Genomic DNA, 18,266 nt, shown 5'->3' with positions numbered 1-18,266 from the left:
TATGGCCGAGTTTGCCCCTTTTTATTACCTTTTTTTTCCCTCTACAGTGAGCTATTGGTTTTAACAGTTTAATGTGTGTGTTTTTTATTCTTAGGGTGAAAATGGGGTAGAGGATTGTGTTATGGCCCTGGAGACCTTGTTTAGTGTTCTGCTTTCTTTGTGCAGACTTATGGTAAGATGCTTGATCCCATTCTAAAACTTTAGCCCTGTGGGCTGCTTGTGGTGCCCACTTGCTGCACTGTCGTCTGTTTGTATCTGTTCTCTATTTTTTCTATATTTTAAAGTCCTGTAATCATCTATGAGTATCAGGGAAGGTCTTGAGCTAATAGCTAACCAAACAAATACGTATATTGCAAACAGTATTTCACTTGAGACATGTTCTACAAATTGAAATATTCATTAAATGATATATAAGTAAAAATTCCGCTTTTGGTTTCCTGTGCCTTATTTCTGCTCTTTCAGTTTAATGTTACAAGCCTTCTGTTTATTTCCTACACATACATGGAATGAGAACGTGCTTTATACCAGGTTCTCTACCTGGTGTCTCATGTATGAGCTCATTCCTTCTTCCTGTTAAGCAGGTAGTGTTTCCCCAGTTTACAGATGAGGTTTCTGAGATTTTAGGAATATTCATTCCTTTGCAATTGACTTAACTGGCATGTGGTCATTGGCTCCTGTTTTTATTATGGACATCTTCAAGGATGTTTTGGACACTTCTGTCTGTAGTCCTGCTTCTTTGCTTCATGAGTCTGTCTCACCAAGTTCAAAATGAGGCCATTTTCTTAGGGCGTTTTATTAACCTCATGTCCAGTTCTGTGCATATTCCCATGTCATTTCTCTAAAATGTTTTAGTTGTTTCTAACTCTGAGATTGGTAAATGATGGCTACGTATGAATGACATAATGTTTTCTGTCCTTATACAGGCCCCCTATACCCCTTTTCTTACTGAATTGATGTATCAGAATCTGAAGACACTGATTGACCCTGTTTCTGTCCAGGACAAGGACACATTAAGTATTCACTACCTCATGCTGCCCCACGTTCGGTAAGAATCAAATACACCTAAGCGTCACCTGGGCCATGGGAAGGAGAGTTGCTAGAGATGCACTCATGTGGGGGCCCCAGCTCCCTGCTCCAGCTCACCCATGCCATACCTTCCAGTTGAGCTGTTCCTCAGGCTACAGAATGAGTATAAGAGTATAAGAAGGGGGAATCCCCTGTAGAGCTGTGGCATGTAGGGTGTGGGTAGGCCTTTGGTATCGTTTGGGGGAGCTGGTATGCACTGAACATCAGGCTCAAGCTTGCCTCTCACTATAAGCCCCCAAAACAGTCATGCTGTGTTCCCAAGAGCCTCCCTTGGGAAGCCTAACCACACCATCACATCTCTCGTCCGACTTTCTTCCTCACTTAAGCATGTTTCTTCTTTGAGATTTTCTCTTTTTAAATCTAACATCTTTTATGTTCCTACATCTCCCAACCAGTGAGGAATTGATCGACAAGAAAACTGAGAGTGCAGTATCTAGAATGCAGTCTGTGATTGAACTTGGCCGAGTGATTCGAGACCGCAAAACTATTCCAATAAAGGTTTGAGATTTTATTTCTATTTTACATTGCACAGACCTAGAGAATTATGTCTTTGGAGTATTTTCTTAATATAAAGGGCTTCCAGCAGTGGCATAAATTTCTTTTTGCAGTAAGGCTGTGAATGACTTAATACTAGTTAAGCCTGCTTAGTCTAGAGCTTGAAATTCAGATAGAACCTGTAACATTTATATTTCTGCAGTGTAGAAGACTGGGTGCTTAGTGAACTTTCCCTTCCCTTTTCTTTCTAGTATCCTTTGAAAGAAATTGTTGTTATCCATCAAGATCAGGAGGCTCTTAATGAAGTTAAGTCTTTGGAGAAGTATATCATTGAGGTAAGACAGTTGATTTGTGTGATTTGGTCCAAACAGGCTTCTGTCCTTGGGAAGATTATTTTGATTAGTATTCTTTATCAGTATATACATAAATGTAAACTTCTGTGAAATTTTATGGTTTGCTTTTAGATTCATCATGAATTTTTTGCAATGTAATTAAGAAAACATTTTTTTAAGAATTTGTATTTATTTTTTGGCCATGCTGGGGGCATGTGGCATCTTAGCTCTTCCTACTGGGGATCAAACCCACACCCCCTGCATTGGAAGCACAGAGTCTTAACCAGTTGACCACCAAGGAAGTCCCTGTAATTATAATTCTTTAACAGTGATTTCAAGGTCCATGAATTTTTCACCTTCATTGGATTATTTATTCCTTCATCCACTTTTCTTCCCCAAGGTAATTTTTTATAATTAACAAAAAGAAAAAGCTTAGTTCCTTCAAATTACCCAAGTATCAAGTAAACACTGGTTGTAAGTAAACACTAGCATTGGGTACAAGACAGAGTCTCTTCTCACCCTGGCCACTCTGTGGTGTCTCATTTTCCACTTGCAGGGATGTTCACTATGGTATATCCTACTGGGTTGTTCTAGCATTTTACATAGACACATTTGTACATACATCTACACCCATGCAGGCTTCCTAGGTGGCCCAATGGTAAAGAATCCACCTGCCACTGCAGGAGACTTGAGTTTGATCCCTGGGTCGGGAAGATTCCTCTTGATAAGGAAATGGCAACCTACTCTGGTGTTTTCCCAACCTATGCCAGGATACTCCCATGTACAGAGGAGCCTGGCAGGCTACAGTCCATGGGGTTACAAAGAGTCAGGTATGACTCAGCAACTAAACATCAAATACACACATCACTGGTTTTATTTGTGAATAGAGATGATCATATATGTAGTTTTATACTTATTGTTTTCACTTTATAGTATTACTTAAACAACATTCCATGTTAAAACAGAGAGACCTAGAATTTGCCTGATGGTCCAGTGGCTACGACTCCACACTCCCAGTACGGGGGCTCAGGTTGAATCAGGGAATTAGATTCCATGTGCTGCAATTAATGATCCTGCATGCCACAAAGACCCAGCACAGCCAAATAAATAAATAAAATTTTTAAATAAATATTTTTAAAGAACTCTTCCTTTAAAAACAAAACATTAGAGATCTAATTTATTCTTTTTGCCAGCTTCATAGTGTTCACTTTCTGGCTGCATCATTATTTATTTAGTTACTCTAGTATTGTTGGAAATTTATGTTTCGGATTATAAATAAAAGTTGTGTGTGTGTGCGCGCTTGTGCAAATATGTTGTTAACTGTAGACTTAAAAAATGCAGAACATAAGAATTGCAAAGAGTTAAGTTTTATTTGGGGCAAAATGAAGGGGGAATACATGTAGTCAAGTACATTTTTTTCCAGAAGGTTTCTGCTAGTCTTGTGAAGCTTTGCTAGTCAGAAGGAACAGTTACCACCATGAAGGATTTTGGGGCCTTTCCATGGGGAGACTCAAGAATTGGGCTTATAAAATCAGCTCCTGAAAATACCTATGTGAAGACCTGTCCTGCCAGTTTTCCCCCAAGCACAGTATGTCTCATTTCTGCTGTCCACCCTGAACTCCTTTCAGGGGTTATTGAAGGTCAGCAACTGCAGCAACACGATTTAATCCTTGTACAGGTACAGGTAGATGCATGTGTGCTAAGTCACTTCAGTCATGTCCCACTCCTTGCTACCCTGTGGACTGTAGCCCACCAGGCTCACCTGTCCATGGGGTTCTCCAGGCAAGAATACTGGAGTGGGTTGCCATGCCCTCCTCCAGAGGGTCTTCCCAAGGGGATCGAACCTGTGACTCTTATGTCATCTCCTTTGTTGGCAGGCAGGTTCTTTACCACTAATACCACTGTGAAGCCCAGATAAGTAGATGGCAAGTGCCAGTTGCTAGTTGACAGTGTGGATGTTGGATAGGTCCTTAAAAGTGGAGTTTTGAGGTCAGAAGTTTAAACTGTCTTGTCAGTTGTCCTCCCAGAAAGCTTTATCCTGTGGTCTTTTTAAATGAAATATATATTTCAAATTTCATTTTTATTCCTTTCACAGATAATATTTAAGGATAGAAAATAATTTCTATATTTGGTTTTGAATTACTTGAGAATTCTGGATAAGTAGTGTTTATAAAACTCTTCAGAAATTTAAGAGGTTATAACTAAGGAGATATAAATTATGTAAAAAATGCTTAAGATATGGATAAAAATAGAATATACTTAAATATCTTGAGCACTCTGAGATCAAATAATATAGTAATGTATAATGGCAAAACATTTCCATATAATTTGCTTCAGTTGGCAGTTCCATGATACTTCATTTTCTTATTTCCTACTGTGTAGTCACCATTTCCTACTACATTAGTAATCCTTAACTTGCTAGCATGATGGAGACATGAAATACTATGATTAACTGATTCTTCTGGTTAATTGATAGTTAATTTGCTCGAGCAAAGGTTACCCCTGAGACATGAAGTCCGTATTTCTAATGCTACGGTCCTTGTTAATTGAGTTAGGGTTGTGCAGTCATCACCACAATTTTGTAGAATTTTCATCACCCCAGCTAGAGACCCCAAATTATCATTCATGCATCATTTCCCCTCAGGATCCTACAGTCCCCTGGCAAATACAAAACTGTTTTCTGTCTCTGGGTGTGCTCACTCTGGACATTTTCTGTAGATGAAGTCATACAATATGTGGGCTTCTGTGTCTGGCTTCTGTGACTTAGCACCAAGGGTCATTCATGTTACAGCACGTATTAATGCTTCTTTCCTTTATATTGCTAAATGATAGTCCACTAGGTGGATATACCACGTTATTTATCCTTTCATAGTCGATCAGCATTTGGGTTGTTTCCAGTTTTTGGTTATTGCTATAAATATTTGTATTCAAGTTTTTGTGGACATATTTTCATTTGTTTCATTTTTGTTTTTGTATGTCTATCAAATACAGGAGTTGAATGTTCGAAAAGTTACATTATCTACAGATAAAAACAAATATGGCATTCGCCTAAGGGCAGAGCCAGATCACATGGTCCTGGGGAAGCGTCTGAAAGGAGCTTTCAAGATGGTAATGACATCCATCAAACAGCTGAGCAATGAGGAGCTGGAGCGGTTCCAGGAAAATGGTGGGCATCTGTTTCATTGTGGGCACCACTTGTGTCCTCAACCTGCTGGATATCTCGTACTTAGCCTCCTCTTTGATTTCTACTGTTACAGCCTTCCCTTAAATTAGAACTTTTTTTTTCTGTTCATAAAAATATTTATGAATAATTCTGCTAATTTATTTAAAATGACCCATAACCCATCACCCATCCCTTTAATGTAGATTGAAATTCTGATTTAGTTCACTGTTAAAATTCTGATTTAGTTCCTCCTACATACATATGTAGTCATATAATTATAGCTTTACAAAATGGAAATCACCCTATAATTTATTTCACATTTTTCATTTTTTAATATTTACATTATTTGGTTTTCATTTACCTTTTTATTTTGCATTTTCACTTTACATTATAAACATTTCTGTGTTTTGTCAGTCTTTAAAATGCTATTTCAATAAGTGTTGCAAAAATTTTCCTTCCTGTGGATACCTGGTATTTTTTTAACCAGTCTTTTATTGTTGGTGCTTTCAGTGTTTCCATTCTTTTAACAGTATAACTAATATTTCAGTGAATGTTTTCACACGTAGATGTTTTGTGGAATTGATTCATTCTAGCTAGGTTTAGGGGCTTCCCTCATGGCTCAGTTGTTAAAGAATCCGCCTGGAGTGCAGGGGACCCCAGTTCCATTCCTGGTTCGGGAAGATCCACTGGAGAAGGGATAGGCTACCCACTCCAGTATTCTTGGGCTTCCCTTGTGGCTCAGCTGGTAAAGAATCGGCCCGCAGTACGGGAGACCTGGGTTTGAACCCTGGTTTGGAAAAATCCCCTGGAGAAGGAAAAGGCTACCCACTCCAGTATTCTGGCTTGGAGAATTCCATGGATTATACAGTCCATGGGGTCTCAAGAGTCGGACACAACTGAGTGGCTTTCACTTTCACCTTCAGCTAGGTTTGTGCTTGAAATCATTGAGTCAGATGGGTAAATTGTAAGTTACCATTAAATTCTATAAGTGCTAATATGGGCCTGGAAAAATCTACCCTAATGACAGAGCAAAACTCTTCAGATTCACCAGCCAGTGGTATAGAATGTTAACCCTTGTCAGATGCTGCTTGTAGAGAAAAAGATGACTAGAGTTGCCAGAATGAAGACCAGAAGATATTCAAAGAAGAAAGTTATGTTTTAATTTTAATTCAAAATTTTAATTTTTAAATACTTAAGTATTTTTAATGAAAGGGATTTAGCATTGAGGTTTGGAGCTTCTTCCAAAACTGTGTCAGAACTTAGAATGTTTCTCTAAAATATCTACATATTTTGTTCTCAATTGAGCAAGAGTGGAGTCATTCATTCAGCAAATATTTTTTAAAGCCCTTCTGTTTTGTTGACACTGAGAACACAGAGTTGAATAAGACAGACATTGTCCTTACCCTCATGGTGCTGGTAGACGCTAAAGATGTATGGATATAATCATATTTTTGATAAGTGTGCTGAAGGAAGTCTTTAGGAAGCTGTTCCAGGTGCCCAGGAGTTCTGACCTCTGCCATGATTAGAATCATATATGGTCTAATTACAGCTGTTTGACTTCCTGCAGCAATCCTAAGTTACAAGGTGTTTGATTGTTTGAGTTCCCTCTGAAATTGAAAATCATAAGCATGGAAGTGTCATGAAGAAAGATTTAAGGATTCATAACTCAGATGAGTAGTTATGGAAACTAGGGGAAGTGTCCATAAGATTCCCCAAATTTTTAGATATACAAAACATTAGAGACTAGCAACTAAAAGTTGAATCAGTACTAATTCAGCTTGATTTGTTAAATTAACAAAATCTTTGATCAGCCGTCAGATCATAAATCTCAAGTTGTTTCACCAATTAGGCAAAATATTAAAAAATTCCTGAAATAAGCTTTATTTGAAACTGAAAGCCTGTAGTTTTTAAACTGTAGTTTCTGAGTGAACTGTTCCATATTGATGGAAGGCAGTTTTTAGAATACAGAGACATAAAGTGAAGATGACAGCCCATTGCTCAAAGACCCAGAAGATTGTTTTGTGAATTACTATAGTAAATGGTATGGGAAATGGGAATTGCCATCCTCAGCTGTTTATATGTTCTGCCTACCATGAGTAGGTATGATGCTCAGACCTTCACACTGTCTACCTCTCTTTACCCTGACTGTACCTGGATAGGCAGATAGAAGAACACCAGGGTTTTACCACCTTTGAGTGGTAGGCCTAAGTCTAGTTTGACTCTATAGACTGTGCTTTCTTCATTATAGCTTGCTGCTTATGTTTATGATGGGGATTCATTTGTTGCCTCTGGCACATGTTTTTGAATCTAGGAGCTTATATACAGCAGTAGATATTGATGATTTAAATGGTCTTAAGATGGCATGGTGTAGTCTAAGGAAAGTTTATCTCATGCTTGACTACAACAGTGACATGAGTCAGAAAGACATAATCTCTTAAAGACTGTAGCTTGATGGTTTGAAGTTTTTATTAGAGTGTCACAGTATATTGGTAGCAGGGCAGCTTGAGGAGTGGGTTACTGATTGAGTAACAGTGACAGTTGCTTTTCCAATAGGGACCATTGTTGTGGAAGGCCATGAATTGCATGAAGAAGATATCCGTCTCATATACACCTTTGATCAGGCAACAGGTGGAACAACACAGTTTGAAGCACACTCGGATGCCCAGGTATTTTTCTAGTCCCTAGAACATTTACCAAAAGATAAGATCAGAGGAAAAAAATACTCACCTATGCTCCTCCTGACAGTATTGGCAGCTTGTCTCAGTGTAAAATAGCTTTTATTTTAGATTGGCCTTATTAAACTTCTCTATTACAGCTTCTTGACATATACATTTCTTTAATGGATATATAAATAGATATTTTGTGACTTTGCATGCCAATAAGTGCCAGGTCATACAAAAATGTGGAAGATGTAATCCTACCCTTCAAGGAATGGGTCAGTCATGGAGATAGAAAAGTTAAGTTTGTTCTTATTATTCTACTTGGTAAGTTATCTGGTAGAAATAAGTACAGGGAAGGGCTAAGTCTGGAGTAGAAGTGGGAGTGGTTAGAGAGCATCCCTTGAAGAGGATGCACAGACAGTTATGGATTCTGGGGTCTGGGTTTTTTTGTTGTGATGGATCACAGCATCTCTCTTCACTCTTGACCACTTCTCACTTCTCACTCTTCACTTCTCCAGACAGATAGATTTTAAGATCTCTAATGTGAGAGTAAGGGATCTGCTGGAGTTCCTCTGTGCTTAATATTCCACATATGGTGGATGATGGGAGAATACCTCGTATGAGTTTAGTCAGCCTTTACATGAGGTCTTTTTTTTTTTTGGCCGCACTGTGCAGCTTATGGGATCTTAATTCCTCAACGAAGGATTGAACCTGGGCCCCCAGCAGTGAAAGCACTGAGCTCTAACCACTGAATTGCTGGGGAATTGCCATACACAGAGTCTTAAATATGATGTAGACAGAACTCCACGTGGGCAGGCAATGTAAGGAGCTAAAGGTGAGAAAACTACAAAAGAAGGAATTGGGGCCAAGGAAGAAGTTTTGTAACCAGCAAGAAGATGTAGTCTGTTCTGATCACAGCCAAATACGAGAGGCCTGAAGAGATTGTCTGTACTTAAGGAAATGTCTTGTGATGCTTTTGAGTTTCTTAATGTAATTTGTATATTGTGGGCCATGGTTACCCTGCCGTGATTTATCCATTTTCAGTTTACCTCCTGTGCGTCTTCATAAAATGGAGCAAGTTTGTTATCTTTGAGTGTCCTCAAAAATGTAAATGGGGATGGTACCTAATTCATATATATATATTCTCCTCTATAGTAGAAGTGATACTGTCATTATTACCACATCATCATTGACAACCTTTATGACAGAGAAGATGAAATAGTGGATAAAGTTGACAGGAAGGTGGCATTTTAAAAAGTGTTGTGGCCCATTATAGAAATTGTGTCTTGAACTGCACAAACAAACCAGTGGATAGAATAGGTCATGGTTAAAGAAAACAACAGAGATGGCTGCTTTGAGGTCTTCAGTTCACTTGTTTGTGGTGAATCTATTATGAAAAGTTACGCTGCTGTAATAGCTTCATGATTGGTGATTTTATTTATTAGCAGAGTTGATATTACTTATTAGACAGAAAGCAGAGTTACATGTTGTTATTGTTGCTCAGTTGCTAAGTCATGTCTGATTGTTTGCAACCCATGAACTGCAGCATACCTGCTTTCCCTGTCCTTCACTGTCTCCCGAAATTTGACCAAAGTCATCTCCATTGAGTCAATGATGCCATCCAATCATCTCATCCTCTGTTGCCGATTTCTCCTCCTGCCCTCAACCTTTCCCAGATTCAGGATCTTTTCCAATGAGTAGGCTCTTTATCAGGTGGCCAAAGTACTGGAGCTTCAGCATCAGTACATTCAGTGAATATTCAAGGTTGATTTCCTTTTGGATTGACTGGTTTGATCTCCTTGCTGTCCAAAGGACTCTCAAGAGTCTTCTCCAGCACCACAGTTCAAAAGCATCAATTCTTTGGCACTCAGCCTTCTTTATGGTCCAGCTCTCACATCCATACGTGACTGCGGTCCAGCTCTCACATCCGTACGTGACTGCTAGAAAAACCATAGCTTTGAGTATACAGAATTTTGTCAGCCAAGTGGTGTCTCTACTTTTTAATATGCTCTCTTGGTTTGTCATAGCTTTTCTTCCAAAGAGCAAGTGTCTCTTAATTTTGTGGCTGCTGTCACCGTGCACAGTGATTTTGGAGCTCAAAAAAATAAAATCTGCCACTCTTTCCACTTTTTCCTCATCTGTTTGCCAGGAAGTGATGGGACTGGATGCCATGATCTTTATTTTTTGAATGTTGAATTTTAAGCCAGCTTTTCACCCTCTTTCTCCATCATTAAGAGGTTCTTTACTTCCTCTTTTTCAGCCTTTACAGTGATGTCATCTGTGGTTGTTGGTATTTCTGCTGGCTATCTTGATTCCAGCTTGTAAGTCAGCTGGCCCAGCATTTCACATGATGTACTCTACATAAGTTAAATAAGCAGTTTGACAATATATAGCCTTGACATATTCCTTTCCCAATTTGGAACCAATCCACTGTTCCATGTCCTGTTCTAACTGCTACTTTTTGACCTGCATATAGGTTTTTCAGGAGGCAGCTAAGATGGTCTGGTAGTCCCATCTATTTAAGATTTCTCACAGTTTGTTGTGATAAACACAGTCAAAGGATTTAGCATAGTTAATGAAACAGAAGTAGATGGTTTCCTGGAATTCCCTTGCTTTCTTTATGATCCAGCATATGTCAACAATTTGATCTGTTGCTTCCTCTGCCTTTTCTAAATCCAGGCTGTACATCTGAAATTTCTTGGTTCATATACTGTGGAAGCCTGTCTTGCAGGATTTTGAGTATTACCTTTCTAGAAGAGTCGGACACGACTGAGCGACTTCACTTTTCACTTTCATGCATTGGAGAAGGAAATGGCAACCCACTCCAGTGTTCTTGTCTGGAGAACCCCAGGGACAGTGGAGCCGGTGGGCTGCCATCTATGAGGTCACACAGAGTCGGACACGACAGAAGCGACTTAGCAGCAGCAGCAGCAGCATGTGAAATGAGCACAATTGTATGGTAGTTTGAACATTCTTTGGCATTGCACTTCTTTGGTATTGGAATGAAAACCGACCTTTTCCAGTCTTGTGGCCACTGCTGAGTTTTCCAAATTTGCTGCCATATTGAGTGCAGCACTTTCATAGCATCATCTTTTAGGATTTGAAATAGCTCAACTGGAGTTCCGTCACCTCCACTAGCTTTGTTCTTAATGATCCTTCCTAAGACCCACTTGACTTCACACTCCAGGATTTCTGGCTGTAGGTGAGTGATCATACCATCATGGTTATCCAGGTCATTAATATCTTTTTTCTATAGTTCTTCTGTGTATTCTTGCCACCTCTTCTTAATCTCTTCTGTTTCAGTTAGGTCCTTACCATTTCTGTCCTTTATTGTACCCATCTTTGCATGAAGTGTTCCCTTGGTACTTAATTTTTTGGAGTTCTCTAGTCTTTCCCATTCTATTATTTTCCTCTGTTTCATGGTATTGTTCTTTTTTAAAGGCGTTCTTATCTCCATGCTATTCTTTGGAATTCTGCATTCAGTTGGGTATATCTTTCCCTTTCTACTTTGCCTTTTGCTTCTCTTTTTCTCAGCTATTTGTAAGTCCTCCTCAGACAACCACTTGCCTTCTTGCATTTCTTTTCCTTGGGGATGGTTTTCGTTATCACCTCCTGTACAGTGTTACAAACCTTCATCCATAGTGTATGAGGCACTCTGTCTACCAGATCTAGGCCCTTCAATCTATTTGTCACTGCCACTGTATAATCATAAGGGATTTGATTAAGTCATACCTGAATGGTCTTGTGGTTTTTCCTACTTTCTTCAATTTAAGTCTGAATTTGGCAATAAGGAGCTCATGATCTGAGCCACAGTTTACTTCAGGGCTTGTTTTTGCTAACTGTAAAGAACTTCTCCATCCTTGGCAACAAAGAATATGATTAATCTGATTTCAGTGTTGACCGTTTGTTGATATCCATGTGTAGAGTTGTCTCTTGTGTTGTTGGAAGAGGGTATTTGCTATGACCAGTGTGTTCTCTTGACAAAATTCTGTTAGCCTTTGCCCTGCTTCATTTTCTACTCTAAGGCCTAACTTGCCTGTTACTCCAGGTATCTCTTGACTTCCTACTTTTGCTTTCTGGCCCCCTGTGATGAAAAGGCCCTCTTTTTTTGGTGTTTGTTCTAGAGGTTTTATAGGTCTTCATAGAAGCAGTCAACTTCAGCTTCTTTGACAGTAGTGGTAGGGCATAGACTTGGATTACTGTAATGTTGAATGATTTGCCTTAGAAGGGAACCAAGATCATTCTGTCGTTTTTGAGATTGCACCCAAGTACTGCATTTTGGACTCTTATTGACCATGAGGGCTACTCCATTTCTTCCAAGGGATTCTTGCCCACAGTATAGATATAATGATCATCTGAATTAAATTCTCCCATTCCCATCCATTGTACTTCCCTGATTCCTAATATGTCAGTGTTCACTTTTGCCATCTACTGTTTTACCACGTCCAGTTTACCTTGACCTCTGGATCAAACTTTCCAGATTCCTCTTTACAGCATCAGACTTTATTTTCACCATCAGACACATTCACAACTAAGCATTGTTTCTGCTTTGGCACAGCCTCTTCATTCTTTCTAGAGCTATTTCTCTCTTCTTCCCTATTAGTATATTGGACACCTACTGACCTGGAGGGCTCATCTTCCGGTGTTAAATCTTTTTTGCCTTTTCATACTGTCCATGGGGTTCTCAAGGCAAGAATACTGAAATGGTTTAAGTTGGTCTCAGGACATCTCCTGTGAGCAACATCCTTCAGAAAAAAAATGAAAAGTTGCACCTTTTCCTCCAGATGAGAAAATAACTGTTTACAACAGAGGACTCAAATTATAAAGAGACTAATTTTATGTCTTTGGCTCAGTTTTGTGATTGAATGGTGCTGCATTATAGACTTCTAAGAATTTAAACACCATTTTGCTGAGTTTGAAAGAACTGTTTTTTCTATATTTGATTGTCATGGTGTACACTGTTCATTCCTACAGGTTTTGGTTCTTTTAGATGTCACCCCTGACCAGTCAATGGTGGATGAAGGAATGGCTCGGGAAGTCATCAATCGTATTCAGAAACTTCGCAAAAAGGTCAGTTTGTGAGATTAAAGATAAGCTACTGTTTAGAGTTTTGTTTGGGTTTTTGTTTTGCTTGCTGGGAGAGAGACACAGGTAATATAAACCACGGTAGTTTATTATTGATTGTCACTGATCTATGATCCATTCAGATTATACTTCTTAGGCCTCTTTTCCCTTTCCTTGTTCGCTCCCAAGCTAATTGTGACTCTTGTTTCTCTGATCGGAAGCTTTCTGTTGACATGTGCTCCTTGTCTTCCTTTTTCAGTTCCTTAGGGCATCCACAAAACCATCTTCTGGATAGATAGTCCCCCTGACTGGCACATACGGTTATCAGAGATGACAGCAAACACCTCTGAGGAAGAGTAGAAGTGCACTCAGTGTGGAAGGGTTCTTAGCTCAGGGGAGAGAGAGATTGTTGGATCTGGATGGAATGAGGTGGTTCTTCCTCATTCAAGAAGCTGAGAGCCAGAGCAAGTGCACAAAACCCATTGCCTTTCCTTACTGGGTGAGAGAGCCAGAGAGTTTCTGTCTCAGGGAGGGCCCCCCACAAGTTGTCCTCATCTGGTCAGGTTTTTGAGACTGAGTTCAGGGTCTGAGGTAGCCACTCCAGCAGATAATGGTATGCTTATGAACTATGTCTCAATTAAAAGCTTTGTGAATTCTTGCTTTTTTTTCAGAGAATTTGTCAGGATATCGTACCCTTCCATAATGATTCAGTGTGGGATCGTCAGCTCTATTTAACAGTGTTTTATGTTTTAATTGACAAGTGTGCTTCCCTTTTAAATTTTCTTTATGTGCTTTCAGTGCAGTCTGGTTCCAACTGATGAAATATCAGTTTATTATAAAGCAACTTCTGAGGGAAAGTATCTGAATAATGTTATCGAAAGCCACACAGACTTCATATTTGCCACCATAAAGTCTCCTTTGAAGCCATATCCAGTTCCTATATCAGATGAAATACTTATTCAAGAAAAAATGCAGGTAAGTTCTGAATTCTGTTGAACTAGTAAGTGATTTAAGGTTAAGTTTTTGTAGTCATATATTGATGGTTTCTCCCCTGGTAGCAATTAGTATAGTACTTAGTCTTGAAGTGTTGCTCTAGAGAATAGTGAATAGGATTGGAAGGTGAGGTCTAAAAGAGAAGAAAGAAAATTAGAGCTATTCTCTTGGAAAAGGTAACCAGGACATACATAAGAATTGTTAGATGACTTTATGATGCTGTCTTATCTAAAACCATAAAAATTAGTATTTTGTAAACAGCAATTGACTTGAAAAGCAGTTTACTTTTATGGTAGTAAGTTATACATAGAATTATAATTGAATTTCTTGTTGGTACATTTTAGATATAATTGTGAAAATCTGACCAAGATATGAAAGATATTGGCCAGTAATTCAGAAATATGTCTGAAAGAAAAAAAATCTTTTCTATATCAGTTAGTCATTTATTCAGTCATATGTACCTTGTATTGATCCTATTTTGTATGGGACAAATGGAACAGACAAGCAGGCCCTGAATGTGACTGTCTTTTCAATGGGAAAGAACAAGATAAAAGTGAGGGGAAATGTAGCTCTTGGCTGTTTTAGTAATTAGATTAAATATGCTCTCAGAATTGTGTAGAGCTCTTATTCTTGCTGAATAGTTGCTATCTTAGTTGGTGACACTGTGATCAGATGCTATAGTTACCCAGTCACATTTTCTCATATGCTTAGTTAAAAGGGTCTGACCTGGAAATTACACTCACCAAAGGATCTTCCACGCCTGGCCCTGCTTGTGCATATGTCAATCTTAACGTTTGTACAAGTGGCAGTGAGCAAGGTAAGAGTAAATGAATTCCATAGTTTGTATTTTACTTTTTAGTTAAACTTACGAATGTTTTTAAGGCTATTATAATTGGTAAAATCGAGTAACTTTTTCTAATTATCATGTAATGAATCCACAAAAGTAAATGATTGAACTTCCACTTCTAGGAAGATGAAGTAGACATACTTTTCCCTGTTCTTCCTACAAAGTACAGCTAAACACCCTAGACATGATACATAAAAACAAACATAAGAAGACTCTTAATGGTGGAGGGAGGAAGGCAGACCAACTAAGGATCTTGGGATCAAGTAAGAAGATGGAGAATTCTCTGGTTTTTCTTTTTGCTTCATGCATCCCAGACTCGAAGCTGAAGAAGCTGGCAACCATGAAAGACCAACGGGCATGAATATAAACACTCCAACAAAATGTTCACAGGTGGCACTAGTGGTAAAGAACCCTGTGGTCAATGCAGGAAGCATAAGAGATGCAGGTTCGATCCCTGAGTCAGAAAGATCCCCTAGAGGAGGGCGTGGCAACCCATTCCAGTTCTTGCCTAGAGAATCCCATGGACAGAAGAGCCTCTCTGGTATAGTCCATGAGGTCACAAAGAGTCAGACATGACTGAAACGACTAAGCACACACACACACACACACACACAGAAAATTGTGCTCTCTCTTCAGGGGGGACCAGGAGAGTGGCGACCTCGCAAGACAAGAAAACTTCTAGACCATAACTGCTCTACTCCAACCAATTAAACAGAATAAACTAGGCTCTAGGACCACGCACTCCTTATTGCAAAATTTAGACTTAAATTGAAGTAAGGAAAACCACTAAACCATTCAGGTATGACCTAAATTAAATCCCTTATGATTATACAGTGGAAGTGACAAATAGATTCAAGGGATTAGATCTGTTAGAGTGCCTGAAGAACTGTGCACAGAGGATTGTAACATTGTGCAGTAGGTGCTGATCAAAACTATCCCCAAGAAAAAGAAATGCAGAGGCAAAATCCTTGTCTGAGGAGGCCTTACAAATAGCTGAGAAGAGAAGAGAAGTGAAAGGCAAAGGAGAAAAGGAAAGATAAACCCAACTGAATGCAGAAATCCAGAGAATAGCAAGGAGAAATAAGAAAGCCTTCTTAAGTGAACAGATCCCAATGGAATATTTCATGCAAAGGTGGACATGATAAAGGACAGAAACAGTATGGACCTAACAATGCAGAAGATATTAAGAAGAGATGGCAAGAATACACAGAAGAACTGTACAAAACATGTCTTAATGACCCAGATAACCACAACAGTGTAATCACTCACCTAGAGCCAGACATCCTGGAGTGTGAAGTCAAGTGGGCCTTAGGAAACATTACTGCAAACAAAGTTAGTGGAGATGGTGGAATTCCAGCTGAGCTGTTTCAAATTCAAAAAGATGATGCTGTTATAATGCTGCACTCAATAGGCCAGCAAAAGTGATTTAATTGACTAGTCTTTTCATTATGTGGTACCAGGCAGTTAGACATCCATCTGCAAAAATTGTCCTAGACCTGTGTATTACACCTTAATCCAGAGAGTAAATTAAAAGGGATTACAGACATAAGTATAATACTATAAAACATTTAGGAGAAAACAAAATTTTTAGGATTCAGGATTAGGCAAAGAGTTCTTAAGACTTAGTCCAATTCATAAAAAGAAAAACTGGGAAGTCGAACTTCTTCTGAATTTTAAATCCTGCTTTGTGAAAGATCCTGTGAAAATGATTAAAAAAAAAAAAAAAAGCTACAGACTAGTAGAAGATCTTTGCAAACCACATATACAACAAAGGATGTATGTATGTAGAATATATAAAGAACTCTCAAAACTCAGCAGTTTTTTAAACTTTAATTAAAAAATGGGAAGACGTAAATAGACATTGATCAAAGAAAATATATAGATGATGTTCCCCTTGACTTTTTATTCAAATTTAACTTTTTTTTTCAGTTTCACTTACATTTGTGGCTTTTTAGGTGGAGTATTACTTCTGGAAAATCCAAAAGGAGATAATAGGTTGGACCTTGTAAAACTGAAGAATGTTGTTACTAGCATTTTTGGTGTAAAAAATACAGAGCTGGCTGTCTTCCATGGTGAAACAGGTATGTGGGAAGTCAAAGGTATTCACCTGTGTCCTTTGACATGAGGTGAATCAGTGAAGATCTTAATTTGGTAACAGTTATCGTACATAACCTTTGCCTTTTTCCTAACTGAGTCAGGGCTAGCCTCTACAGTAGTTCTGCCTGCTGTGTCTCTTTGTGCCTCCTTTGTGTGATATGGCTGATAGAACACTGAACTTAATAGGAGATAAAGATTCTAATCCTGCTGTCTTTCCTGTTAGCCATGTGATGTATTCTAGGCTTCAGAGACTTCCCTTTTGAGTTTTAACTTTATTAAACATAGTATCTGCATCTTAAGTCCAAATTCTCAAGAAGACAAGCCTACATAAATTTGTGAAGAATTATAAGTACATTTCCTCCTACCGTCATGGGTTTAACTGTGATACTATACCCCACCATCTCTACCCAAAAAAAGATATGTTGAAGTCCTCTTATTTACCCTCAGTGCACTCAAATGTGACCTTTGAAAAATAGGTTCATTGCATATGTATTAGAATTAGTTAACATAATACTGGAGTAAAGGTGGGCACTACCCCAGTATGTGTCCTTGTAAGAAAAGGGCCATGTGAAGACAGAGAGAAGGCTGTGTGGTGACAGAGGCAGCAATTGGAATTGGGCAAACCTGCAAGCCAAGAAACATCAAAGACTGCTGAGAACCTCTAGAAGTTAGGGAGAAAAGAAAGACTTCCTTTACAGGCTTAAGAGGGAGCATGGCCTTATTGACAGATTTTTAACGTGTCACCTTCAGGAAACTGAGATGATACATTTTTGTTGTTTTAAGCTGTCTTGCTTACCTAACCCTCCACCACTCCCCTCCTCGGTTTGTGATTTCTGCAGCAGCCATGGGTAACTAATACACTCAATTAACAAATTTGAATGTTCATTTTGTGAAATGTCTAAATAGCTTAAAAGAAGAAATCTAAGTGGCCAATAAAGAAAACACTGTTCTACCTCAATAGTAGAAACCACAATTAGATAGTGTTACATGCAACTAGATTGGCAAAAAAACAGAAAAATTTCATAATATCGGATGTTATCAGAGATATTATGTAATAGGAACTGTCATTTACTGTTGGATTATAAATTGATAGAAGCAACATGAAAACCATTTGTTGTTGTATCATTTAAGGGCTGAGTAAGGGACACAAACTTGATATGGGAAAAACTTGGAAAATTAAGATCTGAAAGATGTTTCATTGGAGGATCTGGGAAAAAATCTCTGACTCAGATCCACCAAGGGAAGCTGGTAAATCAGTCAGTGGACAGCTTGGATCTCTGTCTCAAGTCGTTGTAGAATAAGAAAGAAAAAGACTGGAACACATCTGTCTAGCCACATCTAACATTGACAGTCAGTGGACTTGCAGAAGAGCTTTGCCAGAGAGTTGCTCTTGTACCTGGCTCGAAAGTTGGGAGGTTACAGGAAAGGTTAGTGTGGGCTGCTTGCTGTCCCCTCTGACCCAGCAAGTGGCAGCCTATGAAAGCCGAGGAGTGCCTAGGCCCCACATTGACCTTTAGGAGCATAGTAAC

General features: G+C 38.8%; 1 protein-coding gene across 2 annotated transcripts in view; it reads left to right on the top strand.

Annotated features, from left to right (window-relative positions):
- The window catches only part of IARS1 (isoleucyl-tRNA synthetase 1), an 81,127-nt gene that overhangs the window by 54,265 nt on the left and 8,596 nt on the right, over window positions 1–18,266 (top strand). The window contains exons 22-31 of one of the 2 annotated variants that reach the window (XR_005721838.1): window positions 95–172; window positions 924–1,045; window positions 1,482–1,584; window positions 1,833–1,916; window positions 4,905–5,079; window positions 7,630–7,742; window positions 12,711–12,806; window positions 13,599–13,775; window positions 14,505–14,610; window positions 16,570–16,721. Coding sequence is in view for 1 of the 2 variants with exons in the window: in XM_040245571.1 (XP_040101505.1) it covers window positions 95–172; window positions 924–1,045; window positions 1,482–1,584; window positions 1,833–1,916; window positions 4,905–5,079; window positions 7,630–7,742; window positions 12,711–12,806; window positions 13,599–13,775; window positions 14,505–14,610; window positions 16,596–16,721 (1,180 nt within the window). In the remaining variant the exon portion in view is untranslated. The remainder of the gene's footprint in view (window positions 1–94; window positions 173–923; window positions 1,046–1,481; window positions 1,585–1,832; window positions 1,917–4,904; window positions 5,080–7,629; window positions 7,743–12,710; window positions 12,807–13,598; window positions 13,776–14,504; window positions 14,611–16,569; window positions 16,722–18,266) is intronic. The other variant, XM_040245571.1, reaches the window with a different exon arrangement.

This window comes from Oryx dammah, unplaced genomic scaffold (genome assembly GCF_014754425.2).
Source record: "Oryx dammah isolate SB20612 unplaced genomic scaffold, SCBI_Odam_1.1 HiC_scaffold_1, whole genome shotgun sequence".
In the NCBI taxonomy this organism is placed as follows: domain Eukaryota; kingdom Metazoa; phylum Chordata; class Mammalia; order Artiodactyla; family Bovidae; genus Oryx; species Oryx dammah.
Note: the sequence above shows the minus strand (reverse complement) of the source record. Positions and strands in the feature narration are given on the sequence as shown.